At 37.2% G+C, this 21,152-nt stretch overlaps 1 protein-coding gene across 1 annotated transcript; it reads right to left on the bottom strand.

Moving 5' to 3' along the window:
* Positions 1 to 979: 979 nt before the first annotated feature.
* Positions 980 to 21,043, bottom strand: LOC105790480 (protein SPIRRIG). Its single transcript, XM_012618103.2, has 19 exons — positions 20,435 to 21,043; positions 17,917 to 17,986; positions 17,748 to 17,833; positions 16,794 to 16,929; positions 16,637 to 16,693; positions 16,182 to 16,358; positions 15,665 to 15,856; positions 15,487 to 15,552; positions 13,233 to 13,347; positions 11,881 to 13,031; positions 11,014 to 11,713; positions 10,830 to 10,932; positions 9,610 to 10,724; positions 7,887 to 9,525; positions 4,717 to 7,740; positions 4,065 to 4,373; positions 3,515 to 3,821; positions 3,236 to 3,382; positions 980 to 2,846 (listed from the first exon to the last, which is right to left on the bottom strand). The coding sequence occupies exons 1-19, from the start codon at positions 20,599 to 20,601 to the stop codon at positions 1,671 to 1,673; spliced, it is 10,737 nt and encodes a 3,578-aa protein (XP_012473557.1). The 5' UTR covers positions 20,602 to 21,043; the 3' UTR covers positions 980 to 1,670.
* Positions 21,044 to 21,152: the final 109 nt, after the last annotated feature.

Genomic DNA, 21,152 nt, shown 5'->3' with positions numbered 1-21,152 from the left:
AATTTTTAAAAAAGAAAACATCAGCCATAGGTTTAACTTGACATTTTCATAATTAAGCAAAAGGAAATAAAAATGGAGAGAAATGAGAAATCAAAATTGAAAAAGAAGAAGCAGCAGCAATAGCATTTGCCGTAAAGAAGCACTTTTTGTTCTGCCCAGATAACTTGTTAAAATACCAAACAGTAGCTTAAAAACCCAGCCAAATCAAGCTTAAGCTGTTATAAGCTCGGGCTTGATTCAGAATTCAAGATTTTGAGCTAAACATTTACATTTCAAGCTCTTTTTTTTTTTTTTTGTACTTGAATCTTTTTAATAGGTTAAATTCTGCTATCAGTCTTTGTACTTTTCAAAAGTTATGGATTTAGTCCTTATACTTTAATTTGATTAATTTTGGTCCTTACACTTTTAGAATTTGAAAATTTTAATCTTGATCCAAACAATAGACAATAGTAGTTAAATCAATTTAGTTAAATTTAATTATTAGTCATATATTATCGTAGATTTAGCTCATGTTCTCTAATTGGATCCTTCTAACTCTCTATACTTCTCGAATTTTAAAATTTCAGTCTTGATACAAATGACAATTGTTAATCCTGAATTTTTAATGAGTAATATGTGGAAATAATAAACTAACATAGCATTACACATATGTTAATATATGTTTACTACATCGATTTGAAATTAGCGAACTTGATAAATTTAATGTTATCATTCGATGAGGACTGAAATTTTAAAGTTTAAAAATACATGCACTAAAAACGACCAAATTAAAATACAAGAATTAAATTCATAACTTTCATAAAGTATAGAGACTAATAACTGAATTTAACCCTTTTAATACTAATTAAAGAACAATCAAATTCAACCTTTAAAATACTAGATAACACTTTTCAAGGTCAATTTTAAAACAATCCAAAGTCTCAAAGTTTCTCTTCGTCCAAACCGAACAATTTATAAAGACAATTGTCTGATTCACACGTTATTTAGGATGATGAAACTTGATTAATAATCATTGAATTTAGGAATTAAGTTTAGTGTTTACATTTTTAATACAAATAAACAAATATGTTACAATGAAAGAAGGAAAAAGAGATTTACAAATACAAGATTCAAACCTTAAACTTTATGGCACAATTTAATCCATGCAAATTTGCCACTTAATGTCACTAAAAATGGAATACCAAAATAATCATGCATGTTGCAATGGTATAAACCTATGCCTTGGTCCACAATAACCATGCCCAAGCACTTGTCGTCTCCCGTTATTTTCTTTTTTTCCTGATATACAACTTCATTTGACGCTAGGCAATTCCATATCTATTTACATTCAAAAATACCAGTAGAGTGATATATTTTCAAAAGCAATATCCTCCACTGTCAAAATTACAACAAATTCGTCACCCTAATTCCCGCCTTCACAACGGAGAGCTCAAGCTGCCAGGCAAATGGCTTGTAATTTTCAACATTTATATAGAAGATTGGGAGAAATTTCCCATCCTCTCTCTCTCTTTCTCTTATAAAGTTACCTGGCCAGCCCTGTTGTCTCGGTTTTCCTTTTCGTGTTACCATGGACAGAGAGAGAACCACAGCTTCTCTCGCAACAAATGCATTGGACAGAACTGGTAGCTGGTCCTATAGCTGAAAAGTACATGATGATTGTTTTAATGGTATCACCCCAGATTCTTAAAAGATTTTAAGTGCATATCTGGTAATGTCCACGACAGCAAATGTCCATTGGAATCGCCACTCAGCAATTGCTTCAAGTCGGAAGTTACGTGAAGGGCAGTAACTGGATGCGAATGAGACTTCAGTACTTTGTGGAGTACCAATCTGTATTCTGGTGGCTTACACAAATCCAATACTCCTGCTCCACTGCTTGCGGACTTGCCTTCAGTGTTCCCTTGCTCAGTGTGGTGAACCATATGCCAGACCTTAACGGCCCCACTCTGGTGACCTGTTACGTACCAGTTTGTATCCAGCCAATCCGAGAAGGTACAGCTTGTCACACAGTGTATAGTATCAGAAGGCAGCTGAGATGTGTTAATTACTGCTAGACAGTCCCCATTGATGCTCCACACAGCAAACAGAATTCCAGCAGCCGTCAAAATTTCACCAGTTAAATCATTCACATGGACTGCAGAAACTGGTACTGGGAAGTTGGGAAGCTGCCTAATGAATCCAAAGGAGCTCAGGTCCCATATGATAACGGTGCAATCATCCGATCCACTTACAATCAGCATATACGGCTGACTGACATGAAGACGAGTGATTTTGGCTGTATGAGCACAAAGCACATTCTCCAAGAGCAACCGTATCGAGGCACGTGGCCCTTCCGTACTGATTCTCCAAACAGAAACTGAACCATCATCAGCACCAGTGACCAAAATTTGACCATCATGGCTAACACCAGCACACCGAATCTGGTTTCCCCAATGAAGATTCTCATGCGTTGAAAGGAGTCGGTCTTGGTCATAGCTTATAAATCTCAAGCTCCGATCAGGAAAACCCCATGCAACATATTTGGTAAATGTTCTAGGTTTTAGCAAAGTGTTTGCCCCAGCAACAAGAATCTTCTCATGGAAATTGGCAATCTGAGTAATGGAAGAAGAGCTTTTCCGTATTTCATGTGCAACAAGAAGTGTTGAATGCTTCAGCGGGTGAGGAGGAAGCTTTCTGTCAGACCGCCTTTTCGCATGGGGTTTGAGAAATAGTTGCTTAGGAGTCTGTCCGAAATGATTGATCTGAGCTAGAATGGAGGCTTTCATTAAAGGATCTGTAATTGCGTCTATGTCAACACTCCCTTCATATGTGTAGTGGTAGAAAACGTTGACAGCTTGTTCAGCCGCCTGTCAATTGCAGAATCACAAGCAGAACAATGGAAGATTTAAGACATATATTCTCGGAATGACATGGATTTAGGATTGACTCTATAGGGGGCAGTACGTAAAGTCAAACTATGAAGATGAAAGAGGGTTCGGAAAGGAGAGTATTGCCAACAAAATAAGACTTTTTTCATTCAAAAACAAAAAAGAGAAGATGCCACCAGCAATGACAGCTCATCCAGAAAGAACTACAGCAAATTATATTAGCAGGAAAATCATAACTCTGAAAACTTAAGAATTTTCGACACATTTCTCAAGTACGTGAGTGTGAGTGTTATGGTGAGTAGCAATTATTAGAAAATTCAAGAAACATTGGTCAAATAATGCTTCACGGAGAATATGCCATTACCAACCTTTCCCCTTTGTTTATATCCAAAAATGAGGTCTATCCAATGGTGCAGATTTTCTGAGACAAAATCAGATTCTAGAGCTTCTCTGTGCCTCCGGATGAACTCCCTAGCACTGCCGTTGGCCCAAGGAGGTAGGAGAACATTACCAACCTGGGAAAAACAAACAGATACACTGGAAATGAGAATTCTGTCTTGATGAAATTTTACTACGTCATCGTATCAAACAATATATTAAGGATCATATTTACACAACTCAAACTTTAAATTTTAATCAAGTTAGACCTTTTCACCAGACTGTTTCTCCCCCAAGTCAAAACTACATCTATTTTCCAAAAACTCAGGCATGTAGTAAAATTCTGGAATCAGTTCTTTCACATCTGACGTGTTACCCTTCCCAGAAGCACTCAACCAAGTTTCCCTTATGCTATTGAAAAGACGATCAGCATGATCAAACTGGCCACCCTGTAGCTTCTGATTTTCCGCACTGAATGGCGGTAAGCGTATCAGAAAATAAAGAACAATGCCAGCACTAGAGTAATGAGAACCATAATGAAATTTTGGGACCTCTGGATCATCCCAGCCCTCGTATCTGAAAAATAACAAGAATACTGGAATGTTTAGCAGTAATATAGGCATACAATTTAATACATTCATTTTAGAGACCATGTTAAACAAACAAGCCTCACATGATATGATTGTACATAAAACAGCAAGCATGCAGAGTATAATTATTCATCTATGTGGCACACACTACACGTGTGACAAAGATAGGCATTTATGAAACACTTTCTCTTTTAATTAAAAAGGATTTATAGTAAATATTAACATTGACCTTTTCTTAAATTCCTGTTCCCCTTCTGGTGTCTGGCATCCCATAGGTTTGTCAAGTTTGCGGAAGGTTTTGGGATCTGACAAGTCCAGATTTTCACTCTCATAATCAGCAAGAACCCATGGAAAGACTGGGTATTGGGTAAGATCACTGTATCCACGTCCGGCCAAGGTATTGAGATGCATGAGGTACTGGAAATTGGTGATTTCTCCATTTTGCCACCTCTTTGAGAAAGAATTGGCCATTATTTTAAAAATAACAGAGCCCTCATTGCTTTCCTGTTTTGTAGATCCTGAAATGGTAGTGTCCAACCTGATGCAAGGACAAAAAACTACCAAGTTAACCTTCTCCAAAATTCAGAAGATAAGCAAAACAAACACTTTAATATTGAAGCATAAGCACACCAAAGGATAGTATATTAAAAGAAAATTGGACAAAAGGTAAATGATTAGGTCAAGTTAAACAGCAAATAAATTTGGAGTAAACAGAAAGACACATGCATATACATGTGTGTGTGTGTGTGTGTGTGTTTGTGTGTGTGTGTGTGTTCTTCAGTATCATGATATCACAGCTCATTTTTGGAAATCAGTTAATGCACACCATAAAAAGCAAAATTAAAGGGAAAAAGACAATAAATTGTTTGGAAGTTACATACATGCTGTTCCTAGGTAGATTCATTCCAACCAAATTTTTGAATACTTCATCTCTCTCTCTTTTGTGAAACACCAGGAGATCATTACATCCATCCATGCTGAATAACTCAACAGCAACAGGACGTAGCTGGTAATCTCGCTTCAGAAGTTCATGAACATTATCAAGCTTCCACATACGCCAAGGATGAGGTAAATTACCACTGCTACTCACTTTCTCCTTTCCCCATGCACCGCCATTGTAGGCCCAGGCCCTTCCCCCTACTAATGTCTTCGGTGCCGTGGCCCAAGATGAAGTTGATTTTGATTGGAAAGTCATACTGTCCTTCGTTACACCCAACGCCCGATCAATAACAGAGAGATCATCTTCAAATTCCTTCTCACATATGCACGCAGAATCATCAATGTAAAAGTTCTCTATTACATACAAACAAAGTTCCCCTATAAGAAATATGCCATCATGTTTATCAAGTCCTACCACTCGCTCACAGTTATATCTGAACCGTATCTTTTCACGAGGTTCCAGATAAGGCCTGACTAAATATTCACCATTATCATGCAGTTCCTTATCTGATTTATCCTCTGTAGCTTTGACTTCATCAGTTTTAATAAACTGCATAGGAGATCCGTATTCAGATTTTCCAGGTATGCTTTCTGATAGAGGGACGGAGACTGCACTAGATTTTCCACCAAATTCAACGGCTGAGTGAAGACTAGCTTCATTTACACTGCTAGCTGTGTCATCAATCCAGTCATTTCTAACAGAAGTTACATCCTTCGCATCACCTGCCTCTTTGTACAATGGTTCATCATATAGCTCAGTGTCAACACCATTCTGCTTAGAACTATCATCCAAGGGATTGAATATTGCTTCAGAATCAGAATCATAAGGACCATCCTCATGTTTGCCTTTGGAGAGCTCAGCCTCAGCTAATTCCAACTGCCCATCAAGAACATTTTGGATACTATTGATTCTACAGCGCTCAAGCTTTTTACGCATCCTATAAGGACCCTCAATGGGGCAAAGTTGCCATTCAGGTTCTTCAGGCACAGCAGATTTATGGATTGGGAATATTCCCCGTTCATGTACAAGTTGTTGGAGATGGGTTTGCCATTCACTTTCAGCATGGAGAACCCATCCATACTTCTCCTGACGGACAACTCTCAGTTCAGTGGACATTGTATCACGAACCACTTCCAATGCATATCTCCTGTCATTCACTTGCTCCCGGTGTTTTAGGTCTAACCTTGAAGTATCTCGTGATCTTCTACCCATTTCCCTCTTACGACGACCCTCAATGCCTTTAATTCTTATCCCAGGAAATTTTGCAGAGACAGCAATATGCTGCATCCACATTATTGCTGCAGATTGCTCCACTACTTTATTTACTATATGTTCAGAGCTCTGAAACCAGTCAAAGAAAGCAGATAAACTTCCAGTCAACAATTTGTCAAACCCACCATGCAGTACATCTAGATGCTGTCCTTGGTTAGGTTTAGAGACAAGCAAGTCTTCCAGAGAAGCTTTTCGATGAACCAATAAATACTTAACCACATCGATTGCCATGTTCTGTACATTTTGCCTTTGGTCACAAAGAAGAGAAATTAAATTTACACAAAGACAGCTATTAAGTTCAGGATCAAGATTGCTTGGACAGAATATGACTTGTCGATGAGCAACTAATAACTGCAAAACATAGCAGATATCAATCCCTGAATCTTCTTGCGAAGAGCTCGTGGGTGTTGGTTTCTTGGGTTCCATAAGCAGACCCAAGGAGGAAAGAAGATCATCTTCTCCTATGGTAACCAAGAATGATGGTAAGAAGCAGTAGAGTATCATCCTATTTGTGTTCTTCAGAATTGAATGTACATAAGCATCAAGTTGTCTGCTTCCTCTTGTGATAGACAAAAGACCCTTGCCAGAAGGAGCTGCTTCTTCAACACGACCATCTTTGTTTGCTAATTGCAACATTGATAATAAGAATTCTAGAGTTTTCAGTACACTACCAGGTTGGGGAAAAGCACCCATGTAAACACGGTCAACAATCATCGAGCATAAAGCATCTAAGTTTGAGGACCATTTGGTCTTGTCTAGCTTTTTCTCATCTTCTTCATCATCACGCAAGAGACGTCTTTCAACAAAATTCATTAGTCTGCCGAGAAATAAACCTTGGAAAACCAACACAGATTCAGCTTCAACATATAGTGGAACCATTTCCAAGAGGCTCTCCACAACTTGTGCGGCTTTAATTTGCTCTGTCAAAAAGTCTGCCAGCACCTCAGCCATAAAATCCAACATAGCAGATGCCCCAGCAGAACAAGGGCCACCACTGTAACTAGAATCATCCACTTCAAGAAGCAGCTTTGAACTGACAGAAAAAGTTGTATTTGCAGATGTTGGCCCTGAACCAGCCTTCAAGTCTGAGGATTGATCAGAAGCACTAAAAGACATAGAAGACTCCATGGAAGGTGCAGCAATTATGGGATTTTTGGATTCACTATGGTTTGCACTTGACCATGAAGTTGCAGAAATAACAGGAGATGAAGAGGGCGTGAGGGAGATTTTGGAATTGGATTTCTCAGATAAACTAGGAGAATCTGGAATAGCAAGCGATACAGAACCCTGGGAATCTGGTGGTTGAATAGCCAGATTGTCTTTGATACCATTGAAGCCGAATTCATTTGTGCTTGAAGCAGCAGAAACCTGATCCGCACTATCACCATCTGCTCCCTGAATAACTTGGACATCTTCCTGGAACGATTTCTCCAATTCCTTCTGGGATGTACTAGGCTTCATCACTTCTTTATATTCAGCTGGGATATTCGAAGAAATAGGCATTTCTTCAGAGATTGAACTGACCTGTGCTTGAGGGAAGCTTCCAGCACTGATAGTAGTCTTTGCAGGCTGTTCCTGCTCCGCAACAAAGCTAGAGAATGTGTTTTGTGAAATATCATCATCACAATCATTCAAAATCTTCTCTTCTGTCTTTGCAGAGAGCTCTCTTGCCATCTTCACTGCGTGAACAGACCTGGAAGACAAAATACAAACTGAAATAAGATTACTTGCAAATCAAATTAAGCATTACATGCATAATGATCATTATGCAAATATTAGACTTGCAATTAAAGCAAACAAATAATTTAGGCATAAAAGAGGAATGCTCTCACAACAAACCTAACACAAGAAAAATAGAGATCAACACAGCTTTCTAGAAACTCTGCTCGTCTGCAAACAGCAGAGAAGGTAGGGCACATCTTTGCCAAATCAACCAAGAATCTCAGAACCGAGGTAGCAGTAGCAGGAGCAGATGCCTCGCCAGCCATTAAACGTGCTGCATATGTCTTGTGCATGAGAGCTTCACCCTGCAACTCCCCGGCCGTGTCTGCATTTTCCTCCACCAGTTCCGCAACAAGTTGGGAAAGATTTCCAGTTTGGCTGGCAAGTATTGACTGCCAGCTCAGCCTATCAAAGGTGGATTTTGCCATAGCAATTATAGATTCCAATACTTCCACAAATTTCAACTCCACATGGCCTACATCACTTGGCATTAGCGCATGAAAATCCAGCATACGGACTTCTGGCAATCTTGGATAAACAGGCTTCCCAAATATGAGGCAGAACAAGATATAATATATATCAGGGCAATCATATACACTTGGAAGCACATGCATCAGACCTTGATAACCTCCACTTGTGCGAAATTTAAGAACGAAAGTGGGAGAAGAAGCCAGACACACACCAAGAAGAGTCATAATCCATCTCATACTTGTAGGATGAACAGCTCCATCAAGAAAATATGTTATTATTTTAGAGGAGACAATTCTATGCCACTGTTCAAGCATCTCTTCTGATTTGATGGTTACTTGAAGATCAATAAGCATCTCCAAAAGCATATTCCTAACGATCACATGCTTTCCCATAGACTCTCGCATTATTTGATGCTGCGGTTTCAGCTCAGGTGGATCAAATGTCATAATAACAAACCTAACAACATTTTCTAGTTCAGAAGGCAGGAACCCATCTTCCAGTATGACCCCAAGGAGTGAAACTAATTTTTCCAAAACAGGTACTTCAACATCACCACGCTGCAAAGTTGCCAGTAAATGTTGAACAAGGTTGATTCGGCGAAGAACTGTAAGGTTGTGATTCCTGTACCAATGCATAGACACAAGATGCTCTAGAAAATTTAACAGTGCAATTTGAATGGAAACCTGGGCAGTTACCCACAGTGTCCAGTCCAACAAAATATGTTCTACCATATCTGCATTTGACAAGACAATGCAGTTTGAAGTTTCCTCTGGGATATCAGGATTTTCCAGCTCTGAAATATGACTGAATGAATCTTTTGGGGCAGTGAAATAATCCATCTCAACATGAGATCCAACTGAAGATGTTTCATCCTGGAACTTTGAGAAATTAAGATCCTCAAAGCTAGTTTCATGGATAGTTGCAGTAGGTGATGTAAAAGTTTGAGTACGTTCCAATTTTTTTGGTTCAGAAAACGAAGCTTCACAAGCAGCAATCTGGAAAAATATCTCAAGACACTGCATATCAAATAATGACATCCTTCGGTGCAGGAATAGAGCTAGTAAATGGTATCCCCTGTGTGTTTGCATGTCTCTTACATTTTGAGGATTGTGATGAAGTGCACAGGCAAGCAATGAAAGGGCCATATGGAGCATATCCCTGGTGTCAGCAGCCTGAACTAGGGCCAAAATGACAGCCATCCCACCAATAGGGCGGATCGTATCACCAATCACACATTGCCTACAAATATAAATATCCCCGTGAAGATGCCCAAAACGTGGTATACCTGCATAGATAACAAAAGGACGAGCAATTCAGCTAAGATGAAATTTTCATGACAATTGGACACAAAAGAGAAAATAATATTCACCTCCAATGGGAGAAGCAGCAGTTGACTGGGGATCAACCAGATTGATCATGAAAGATGTCCCAGATGATTGAACAGCCTCAGTATATGTTCCATCAAATGCAAATATGAGTTTTTTACCATACAGCTGAAACGAAAGGTTTCGTATTCTGTCCAAATTCCAAACAATCCCACTTCCATCAGCCTTAGAGTCGCCCTGCTTACTTGTACCGTCAATCTTCTGTGTGCCAAGAGTTAAAGACAAGTCGGTATCTAATGAATCTAAAATAGCCATGCTACCACCACCACAAGCCTGGTTGGGGACAAAACGAAGAATATCTGCATCATGGAAAAGCCCTCTATATGCTCTACCAAGGATGTACATGAAACAAATAGCACCTGGCATTAGCACTTCATCAAAAAGATAGCAAGAGCGGAGTCTCCATGTCAAGTCACTATCCCTTGCACAAGTAACTAGCGTTCCAATAGTTGCCAGCAAAGGTTTTCCGATGGGAGAGGGTGAATATCCTAATTTTCCCGTGTGCCTGAGTTTCCCATCAAGATAAACATAAGCAACACTAGCTTGGAATAGTCCAGCAAGAGCATTTGGTTTGCTATGAACAACGGCAAGGTGATGCCACCGACCTTCTTCCAGTTCTAATCCAGAAAATGACAAAGAGCAAGAATTGCTGGTAGAGAGGGTAAGAACACCATCCTCTTGGAGATAAAGCTCCGCAAAGAATGTATTCTCATCATTTAATGCACTAACAGAAAATATCTGGAGATTATGTTGGTTATGATGCTGCCTATTTGAGCCACTTTTCCTCTTTGAAGAACCAACTTTGGCAGGATCAGTTTCTTTTGCTTGTTTTCTCAAAAAGTTTTGAAACTGAAACCAACAAACAAATGAATAACCAGCAGTGGGAGGCCAAGATCTTTCTCCCAGAGACACCTGAACAGAAGCATGCCCTACCTTGCTCATGTCCATCTCAACAAATGGAGCCAAAGAAACATTTTCCAAGGCCATATCTTCCATGAGAATTAACCTCTCCATCATATCAATAATTGCAAGACCACATTTCATCCGCCTCATTTGCAGAATACATCTCACAAGTGCTCGGAGTTCAGATGTGGACAATCTGACACCAGAAACACAAATTTCATTTCAGAAATAATATTAAACGATCAAAACTCACATCAATCAAGGAAGTAAAGTTATTCCTAGAGGTGACCACAAGGCCTACCTATATGCCCCCAAAACCTCTACAATCTTCAAAGCACAAGAGAGTAGCGGTGATGAACTTGAAAGGAAGGAGTGAATCATCTCCAGTAGAAGTTCAACACAACCTAATTGCATTGGAAAAGCAATTAGTAAAATCAATGTCTAACATGGAAAGGGCAAAAAGGATATAGTATATTCTATCTCACCAGCAGAAGTGAGATTCTCCTGATTGAAGGGACCAGAATGAGCAAGCTTCCCTATGAGGTCCAGCACTTCTAACTGCACCTTAGAAGTAAAAAGCAACAGTGAACGAATCAGAACTTTAACAGCACCAGCATTGTATACTCTTCCTTTATCAAGATTAACCAAGCCAGACGGAGTGGTAAAAAGAAAACCAGTAGAATCATTCCCAGCCACATCTGCTGACATGACACCCTCTGATGTCATGAAAGGTGGAAGAACAATTTCAAGAGCAAGTTCCAACAATAAATGTATCACTTGCTTCTCATGATCCGCACACAGCAAGCCAGATTCAGAGAGAAGATCATAAAATGTATGTGATGATATAATAGCATGCAATTTTGTCCTATTAATGGCATTACCACACACCCCAGCTGTCATAAGGCGCAATAAATACGTGAACAGTTTGATGTAAACTAATAAAGAAGATTCTTCTGAGAGTCTTTCATCACCCTGAAAACTATGAAGGGTGGTCAGCAGAAGAGAAAATGCAGTGGCATCACCAAAGACTCTCTGTGCTGCATTATTTACTCCCAAAATGCGCCACAAGGCTCCCATCACATCACATTTTGCATCACTTGGAAGCTTGTACGGGTATCCTGAAACACTTGTAACCATTCCACTCTTCAAAACTTCAACAAGTACTCCTAATTCTTCGGGATGTTCCTGGATAGAAACAAGCATCCAACTTTGGGTGAAAAAAGCAAAATAACAGCTCCACATATGCAGTTCACTCAGGTAAAATGTAAAAAGGAGAGAAGAAAAGTATTATTGGATATAAGATATATCCAAAATTAAACTGATCAAACTGAAGAAGACACATGTTAATATACCTGCATGGTATCTTCAGTGATCAAACATGACAATGTCCGGAGGACCCCAGGACGATGAATATTGGAGACCAGGAAGGGAAGAATAATGGTCACACCATTTGAAGATCGGAATGAAGCTTGGTTGGCTTCAGCTTTCTTTAGTAATGAAACCATGCAATCCCAGGCAACAGTAACTGTACTGTCAACTTCAAAAATACGAAATTTCTCTGAATTAGATTCCATAAGCTTTGGTGAAGCAATAATAACATCCTTATTGTCCAAGTTTTTCTTGAGAGATTTCCTCTCCAACGGGCCATCATGACCTCCATGTTGGTCTGGACCCAAAAGAAACTTATGGTGCCCCAAGTCATCTAACAGCACCTCCAAGACACCTACTTCTCGTAGGACTCTCTTGTATTGTTGATCAAAGGACAGGAGCTTTACAAAAAAAGAAAGGATCGTGAGCTTTAATTCTGATGTGATTGGTTGCTGTAATAAGCAACATAGAGACAGCAGTTCTTGCTCAGGAATACAATTTACCACAGTCACAGCATATTCAAGAATTTTCAAAATTATCTCTTGCAAAGAATAAGGAAATCCAGCCATATTTAAGATAAAGAGAGGAACAGTCCTCAGTTGCTGGCACAACATATAGTTTTCAAGATGACTTGAAAATATTTTAAACATTCTGTTTAGCACTTCTGCCTGCAGATCCCTGCTGTCTGCTTTGAGAAAAAGGTCCTGCAACATCTGAATAGCTTCAAGGTCTTTAACTTTATTATTTCCCAGTTCCCAAATTTCATCACCAAGCCTGTCAATAGATGGTGTTCGGCTTCTGCTATGGCCACTGGCCTTGGTGTGAGAATATTTAAAATCTTTGTCTTCAGCAGGACCTGTTTGAGCTAGGCTAACAAGAACGTCAAGTAGCCTACTCAAAGTGGGAGAGAGATGTTCAGAAGATGGGTTCTCTTTTCCCCTGAAATCGTTTTCTTGTACAACATCAAAAGCTTGAGCACTATTTGCACTACTATCTTCGTCATCCTGATGCTCCAAATGAATAGATTCAATGCCTTGATTTTGTGGCATTGAGGACAGAACTAGAGCAAATTGAACAAAGAAGTGATAACCATGGGCATTATGTATATCTTCCCTAAGCCTGATACCACCAGCCTCTACAAGTCAAAGTTGCAAGATATCAGCAATAACAAAAGACAAGGAAAATAAAGAATCATCAAATAGAAAAACAGCTAAAACAATAACTGACTCAAAAGTCAAGACCACAGAACTTATGATACAATAACAAAATCCGTTCACTAATCATTGTCTTCTTAAAAATTTTATAATTCAACAAGGGGAATTTATGAACCAATAACCTGGTCTATAGGACAATTCCACACATTGAAGTAACAAGTCCACAATCCCAACAGTATAGGCAGGGTCCCCACAATCTGGATTAAAATCTTTCACAGCCATTAGAAGAACTTTGATCTGCACAGATGAACAGCATATGAAACAAATGTAGGACATATTTGAGCAATGACAAGGCAAAAGGAAATAATAGATAAGAGATACTTGGAAAATTAGATTGCTAAAAGAAAAAAAACACAAAATGACAAAGCAGGGTTGTGTGGTGAGCATAAGAGATTTACATTGCGAACTAAAGGTAAACTTAGGCTTCAAAAGACATGCCTTAACTAGTGTCTTAAATGCAGAAAGGCAGATGATATACACCTGGCCCCAGGTGAGATGAATTTGGACTGTTTCCATCTATAGATCATATAAAAGAATCCACATAAAGCAAAAATAGAAAAGAAACTTCACACTCAGTGCAAAGGCTCCTCAAAGTAAATCTCTCTCTCTCACATAGTTCACTCACGGCATCTTATCAAAAACTCCGTTCAAGTGCAGAACAGAGTAACAAATGAACCAAAGCCATCATCTAAGATATCACGATCAAGAAATTCTCCATATCATTTAATAAAATTTATGCAATAAGGTGCAGCTATAAAACAGTAAGCATGCAATAAGAGAATGAAATTTAAGCACTATACTACTGAAAGTCTGAAACCATGCACATAAGGTTCAGAAAGGAAGTAGCCAAAGAGAAAGAGATAGACCCTCCAACTGTAAGATCTTCTCAAGAGTAGTTAATGAAGGTTTAACTCCTTAAGTTCTATAAAGTCCTGTGATTAAATAGGCCACAACAACAATGGGAGTTGATCCAGAATTATTATTTTGCCCAGAAGGTATCTCTCCAATGAGTCAATGTCTGCACCATTAAACTGAAAAGAAGCCAACTAACAAGGAAGCTTAAACTCTAAAGCAATGAAGTAGCTACTTGATTGAATTATCATCATTACAGGACTCGAGTTTGATGTCCAGAGGAAAACACTTGAGGAAGCATTATATTGTTTTATATGCACAATTCCACATTATTTTAATACTCAAACCATCCATCAAACTCCCAAAAAAAGTTACCATAACTTCTGCAATCTCAGCTGAAACAGGAGTCTACCCTCACTAAAATGTACTCCCCAATATTTGGCCTAAATTAATGCACAAATCTCCAACTTAAACATAACTAGACTTCCGCCTTTGCTTTGCGACAGCTTTTTATTTTTAGTGCCTTGTTTTAGTTTATGTTTCAAATTTGAGGAAAATACAATTTAATGACAAGGTTATCTTTCTTTTCTTTTAAAAACAAACAGCAGGTTTGGACTATAAAAACAGTCAGGGCCTTGGTTCCAACATCCAAGGCTCAAACCTAGACCGACTTGTTTTTCAATTATGTATTATTGTTATGTTTTATATAATCATATCATATAAACAAACATGTAACAATATTATAGTGTAAAGTACATAAGTTGCCCATGTTCTAAAAAGTTGAAAAAGGAAAAGATTAAATTGTTCTATATTAAATAAAAATTAACATTTATTTTAAAAAAATGAGACAATATGAGAGAGACTAGGCTATCCATTTACAATTACGGACATCATAAAGGGAACATATATATCAAATTACATTAAAATTTGACAATATAACATCTTTTCAAATCAAAAAGAAAAGTACAGACTGTAGGCAAGATCCAACTGGAATTAGTCTCCAAGTAATTGATCTAGTCAAACACACAACATTATTCTCCCGCTTTCTAGGTATTTTTTTAGAAAGAAAAGGGAGAGAAGCAGCAAAGTAGAGAGAAAGAAAATGAAAAAAATGAGATTTTTTTTCTAGGGCTCTTTCCTTGGTCCCTTGGCATTTCTCTAATAAAGTTAAACCAAGCAAGAATTTGGTAAAAGTAGGCAAAGAAAAAAGGAAATTTGGTTGTCCAGAAAAAAAAAAAAGAAAAAACAATAAAAGAATGGAAGCCAAATTGGGGTGCCACGTGGACAGCCCACCAGCCTGCCTTTCTTCCTAAACTTATTCATAGATTCCTATCATGCTGCCTATATAATTCTTCACTGTTCCACCTCAAATCAACTGTAAACAAACCTCAAAGGAAAATTAAAAAAAAATGTCCTAATCACTAAAGCACAAGAATCTAAATTTCAAAGAAGGAAAAAGAAAGACATCCAGCAAGCAACCTATGTTTTTCATATATGCTCTTAAAATTATCTATGAACGCATACCAGATGGTGTTTGTGTATGTATTTGGCAGTATTTCCATTATCATTGGCCAAAAGAAGTCCAAGGATCTGGAAGAAAAAGCAAATTATGAGAACAACAATTAACAAACAACACATGAAGCTCATAAGAACTCCTTCAAACTGGTTATTAACATTTATATAGTAAAGTCAAACAAGTTACCTGCATGGCATGTCTATGAAGTTGTATGGTATGCAGCGAAACTAGGCCTTCCTTATACCTAGAGAAGACAGTTACAGATCCACTGGCAACCATCTGAAATAGCAACATCAGAGAATCATCCTCAATCAAACTCTGTGCTGCTGAAGGATGGCTTGCTAATGCTTTCATAACATGCACCACACTTCCTTCTACCTGAATGAGTAGCAATAAGTTTATAACCCGAACAAAATATCCGACTTGTGTACAATAAAGTAAGATAGCAATAAAGTTGAGATCCCCAAATCGGAAAGAAAAGATGCCTAATTAAATGAAATTTTAGAAGTATAAAATAGTCATAACAAAAAAACAGGTGAATAGCGTGCAATAATAATTCTTCTTTTTCAATGTTAAGCAGTGACAACAGAGAGAAGCACTAACATGCATCTGCCTAAACACACGCATCACATACACATAAATATAAATTCAACATATGTAAAAAAGCAATTAGAAGTTCAAGGAATCCAAGAAAGAAAACTACCTCAAGTCGACGGGCTGGCCCAACATCAGCAACTGAGTCCTTTCCAGCTAGCATTGATTCCTCAGAATCAGTAATTTTTCTCCCCTGATTGGCTTCATCGGGACTCAAAAGAGCATTCAGTATATGTATAAGACAACAAAATATCCCAGAATCAAGGAGAGATTGTTTATCAGTAGGCTGCAAACAACAGCAACAACAGAATAACAATTAATGGTGTTTAAATATCAGAAAGAACAGATTTTAGAATGCCAAGTGTGATGTAAAATTATAGAAGTACCATTCAAATTAATCATATCACTTAAAATTCAAAAGTAATAAATTCAAATATCATTACAGATTATAGTATCTATCCTGTGGTGGGAGAAATGAGACAAATTTGTTCCAAGCAAGAAATACGATGACATGATTCCATCTATAGAACATCAATTAAGTCAATAAAGATTAATGAGATATACCCCAGAAACAAGGAATTCAACAACAGCCAACAAATTTGAACCTGGACAGAAGCCACCCTGCAGATCAGCACACATGAATGTAACTCCGAAAGAAACCCACAAACAATACGGTCATAAATATATTGAGACATAAAGCGCTTGGATCCCAGAGGCAAACCTTGTTAATTTCAGAGAAAAACTGTAAAACCTTCGGTATATCCAAAGATCTTGTTTTGCTGCTAATTTTTAACTTTTCAATATCTGTTACAAATGCTCTTCCCACAACAAAAGAGAATATATGTGTTTCTACTAACCTGTAATTAAAAAATTTTCTTAATATTTATCTACAAGCTGAAGCTGGAGAAAGAGAAAAACCAGCAAACATGTGAATAAAGACAAGCAATTACTGAGGTAATAACTATACGGCAAACAGTGAGGGCAGGAATGATCTAAATAATACATACAAAAATGATAAATAATTCAAATGGCATGAAGAAATTGATTAATTGACTATTCCTTTGTGAATTTAAGGCAAAGGCTGATGAAATTTTCAAATACTTCAAAAAACTAACTATAATTACAACAATCCTCACAGGAAGTTAATGTTTGGAAGAAGAAAATTATATCAACTAAACAGCCAGTGTCAGCATAGTTTAAGTAGTCCAATCAGAATTAAATTACATGGTATGGATCTTGGCTAATAATAAAGCCAACCGCATCATAAATTTAAACAATGGAAGAAAATGGAAGATGAAAACCATTCTAATACCAGATCAAGTCACAACAAGATTACAAGAATGAAACAAAAAGCATAACTAAATATCAAGAGATGCATTGAACATAAATATTGGGAGAAAGTATCTTGATACACATATTTCAGAATACAACTAACTCTACTTTGAAACATGACAAAAAAGTTATATTATTACTGAAGCAGAGTTTCTAAACACTCAAACAAGTAGGAGGAGATTGGACAGAATAGAGCCACTGATGGCAGCAATACTTAACAATGTGAAAGGATACAAAAAGTTCTTGCTTATATCAGAAAAGAGTGAAAATCCCAGAAAAAATATTTCAGACAAAATAAACTATGTAATATTAAGAAAACAGAATCAAGGATTAGCATTCATACTGGGTGACTAATTGAGCTACACTAGCATGCTGCTTGACTAATCTACAAAAGGCATCTACAGTTAAATTCAAGGCCGTTTCTTTCTCCTGCAAAGACAATACAAACATCACTGAAAATCAATATGGTACATAAAAGAGTGCCAGGAATTAAAATATAGATGAGAAAGAACCTTTTCAGAATTCGATGATCGGAACTCTTCCCAGAATCTCTTGAAGTCCACTTCCAATTCATGTTTATCTCTGTTGTCACAAGAAGAAATAAAAGTAGAGTCGCTCAAAAGAAATGTCTCATCCATACATAGAGCAAAAGAACGGGAGGCAGAGAAAATAAGGCACTTCGCCATAGTTTTTAAGTTTAGAAATTTATTACAATTAAATGGAAACAAGCAAACATAAAATCAAATCTAGTCACTTAAATTACAATAAAACAGACGGAAATTATGAGTATAATCATATGACTAGATATTGCAAAATGACAAAAAATAAAGGTATGGTACAATAAGCAAAAGTTGAAGCCTAATTTTAAACATCAAATATTTTGTCTCATATCCAACACATTAGCACAACGGATTAACAAAAGGCATTAGCTTTCCATTTTGCACTGTCACACATTTTCCATAGAGGGAAAAAAGAATAGGGGGAAATTTCAGAACTTGATTGTAACTAAAAAGCATTCCAACATTTGTTATCCCCGTTACATATGATATTAATGTGCTATTTATTACAATCCAAACCTACAATTTCAGGAAACATAACACCTATGCACTGCTAAACCAATCCTCCACACTATTCCAATCTGTAAACACAAACTCAAACCTAAGACTGATTTCAAAATTGCATCCCATTAGATCATTACACAATAGGTTTCACCTCATCCCAAAATTGCGAGGGAAGGAAGTTCACAAACATGGATTTCAGAAGTGAAACATTTAAAAAGAAGAAATAAAGCAACACACAACAAAACTTCAGATCTCAGGAACTCAAACGACAAAAAGATCCCCACCCAATTGATAGAGAGGTTGCATTATTCCTATTGCAGGTTGTTAACAGCTGTACAGGTACAACTTTAACCATGCATAACATTAGGAATTAATTCCACTCCTTGTAATCTATTGTAACGTGTAAAAATAGCTAATACTAAGCTTGTGTTTGTTTCACTAGAAACAGCTTTCAGAAAATGATTTCTGGAAAAGCTAATATTTCATTTATCCTTGCTTAATTTCATATAAACGTGAGTATTTCATTTATCCTAACCCTGATGGTAATTAGTGCTGTTGTCAACTCTGTTGCTCACTGCTGTGTGATCACTGCAATCTTGCTACTTTTCACTACTGTCGTTAGTTGCTAACCAGTTGATGGTGCCAAGTAGTTGTTGTTGTTTGTTTGCAATGTTGGTACAGTAAGTGCTGAAGCCCCATCTAAGCTTTAAAGACTTCTCCACTACCAATTTCAAACTGCCAAAGGAAAGATATGATGGGACTAAAGACCCTTCAAAACATTTGTCCAATATAAAGTATACATGAATGTCTTCGATGCTTCTGATGCATTGAAGTGAAAGGACTTTCCTGTGACTCTTAGAAAGCAGGGGCGAAGTTGCTAGTTACCACTTCATTTTAGTACAGGTATCTTTTTATTTCACTTTTGTTTTACTGAGACTTTTGTTTTATTTCAATTATGTGGGCTTTTTTAAGTCCTGTGGGCTGTCTTCTCATTTGGGCCCTAGCCTTTGGTGGGCTGTCTAGTTCAATTTCGGGTTTTGCACGTGGGTTTTGCTTTTTTTGTTAATAAATAAATGACTGAATCAAAAGTTTCTGTGAGTGAGATGATCTCAGTTATGTTTAGGATCACAAAGCATAAATTAATCGGGTCTTGGATAAGGGAGGATGCACGATTATTTCTACAAATCTGAAATTCCATTATGCTAAGGTAATTGGTCTAATAGATCATTGTGAATTTGTTAAAGATTTTATGGATTATTTAGAATTCCTATATTCTAGCAAAAGGAAGCTCACTTATCAACTCATTTTGCAGATAGAACCCATACCTAACTTTAGAGACTCCTGAAGGATCAGTTTTAACTCATCTCTTTTTGCTATTCTTTTCCCTTTTGTTTGCTTCTATGTTTTCGTTTTCTTATGCTCTTTTAGTGGAAAAAGCCATCCAGAACTAGCCTTGCTTGATTTTCCTTATTCGTGTCCAACCTTACAAATAGAGTAAAATCACCAATGCTTGCCTCAAAACTACACATTGCCAACTGAAATTAACTTCATGCATAATAGCACATCAAACAGAAACAAAAAGCTATTCATAACTGAATTTAAACCTTTAAATCCAATTTCTTGTAAAGAAAGGCAACAAATGCTTAAGAGCATATCTCATCGAAGATTATTTTATCAAAAACATAAATGGATAGAGAAAGGCAGGCACTATAACTTCAAAAACATAAATGGATAGAGAAAGGCAGGCACTATAACAGAAGTTAACTTCTAATTCACGAAAACAAATTTGAAATCAAGACAACTGCAAGAGAGAAGGATTTCTTTTTTCCTTAAAAAAGAGTGCGCAACTATGACTCTTAACAGTTCATCTGATAAATTGAATCATCATTAACTGGAGGAAATGCAAGCAAGGAAAAACTAAAATTAATTTTAAATAGAAACATTAACTAATGAAAATAATAAATCGAACCTCGAAGGAGAGGGAATGTAGTCGAAGAGATACGAAGCACGGGCATCGCGATTGGAAGATGATGATGACGACGACGATGAAGAAGCAGTGGCAGCAGCGGAAGCAGCAGGAGCTTGAGTTAAACCGACCTTTTCTTTGATGTCCTTAAGCAATGATATCCATTTCATCGTTTTCCCTTTCGATCCTTAAAACATTTATATGCGTCTACGTCGACTAATCCGCCACAAGCACCAGGTCCTTACCTTCTAGAAATTTCGTCTAGAAGGACCTCATTCCACCTCCGCCTCGATTCCTCCAAGCAACAACAGAATTGCAAAAACGCCACAACCAAAAAAAATCAAATCAAAAAATTCAAATTGGAAAAGGAAAATTAATTATAAATTTTAAAAGAAAATCCAGTTAGCTGAAAAAAAATATATATAATTTGTGATTAACGGATTGATAGGAGTTAGGATGAAGCCTGAAAGTGGGAAGGGATCTGCGATTAATCTGTCCCCTTTTTTTTCTTCTGTTTTTCCTTTTTCTCGTCTTAATTTTTTCTTCTAATTTCCGAATTTTTATTTATTTTTTATTTTTTCCGAAGAAAAATTAAAATTTTTCTTTTTCTTTTTCTTTTTTCGAATCCTAAAAAAGAGGAGAGCTAGCAATAAAACGGGACTTCCGTTAACATAAATAAACGCCGATTACGTTCGTTCAAATTAAATCCGCTTTATATATT

The sequence above is a fragment of the Gossypium raimondii genome, chromosome 8, assembly GCF_025698545.1.
Source record: "Gossypium raimondii isolate GPD5lz chromosome 8, ASM2569854v1, whole genome shotgun sequence".
Lineage (NCBI taxonomy): Eukaryota > Viridiplantae > Streptophyta > Magnoliopsida > Malvales > Malvaceae > Gossypium > Gossypium raimondii.
Note: the sequence above shows the minus strand (reverse complement) of the source record. Positions and strands in the feature narration are given on the sequence as shown.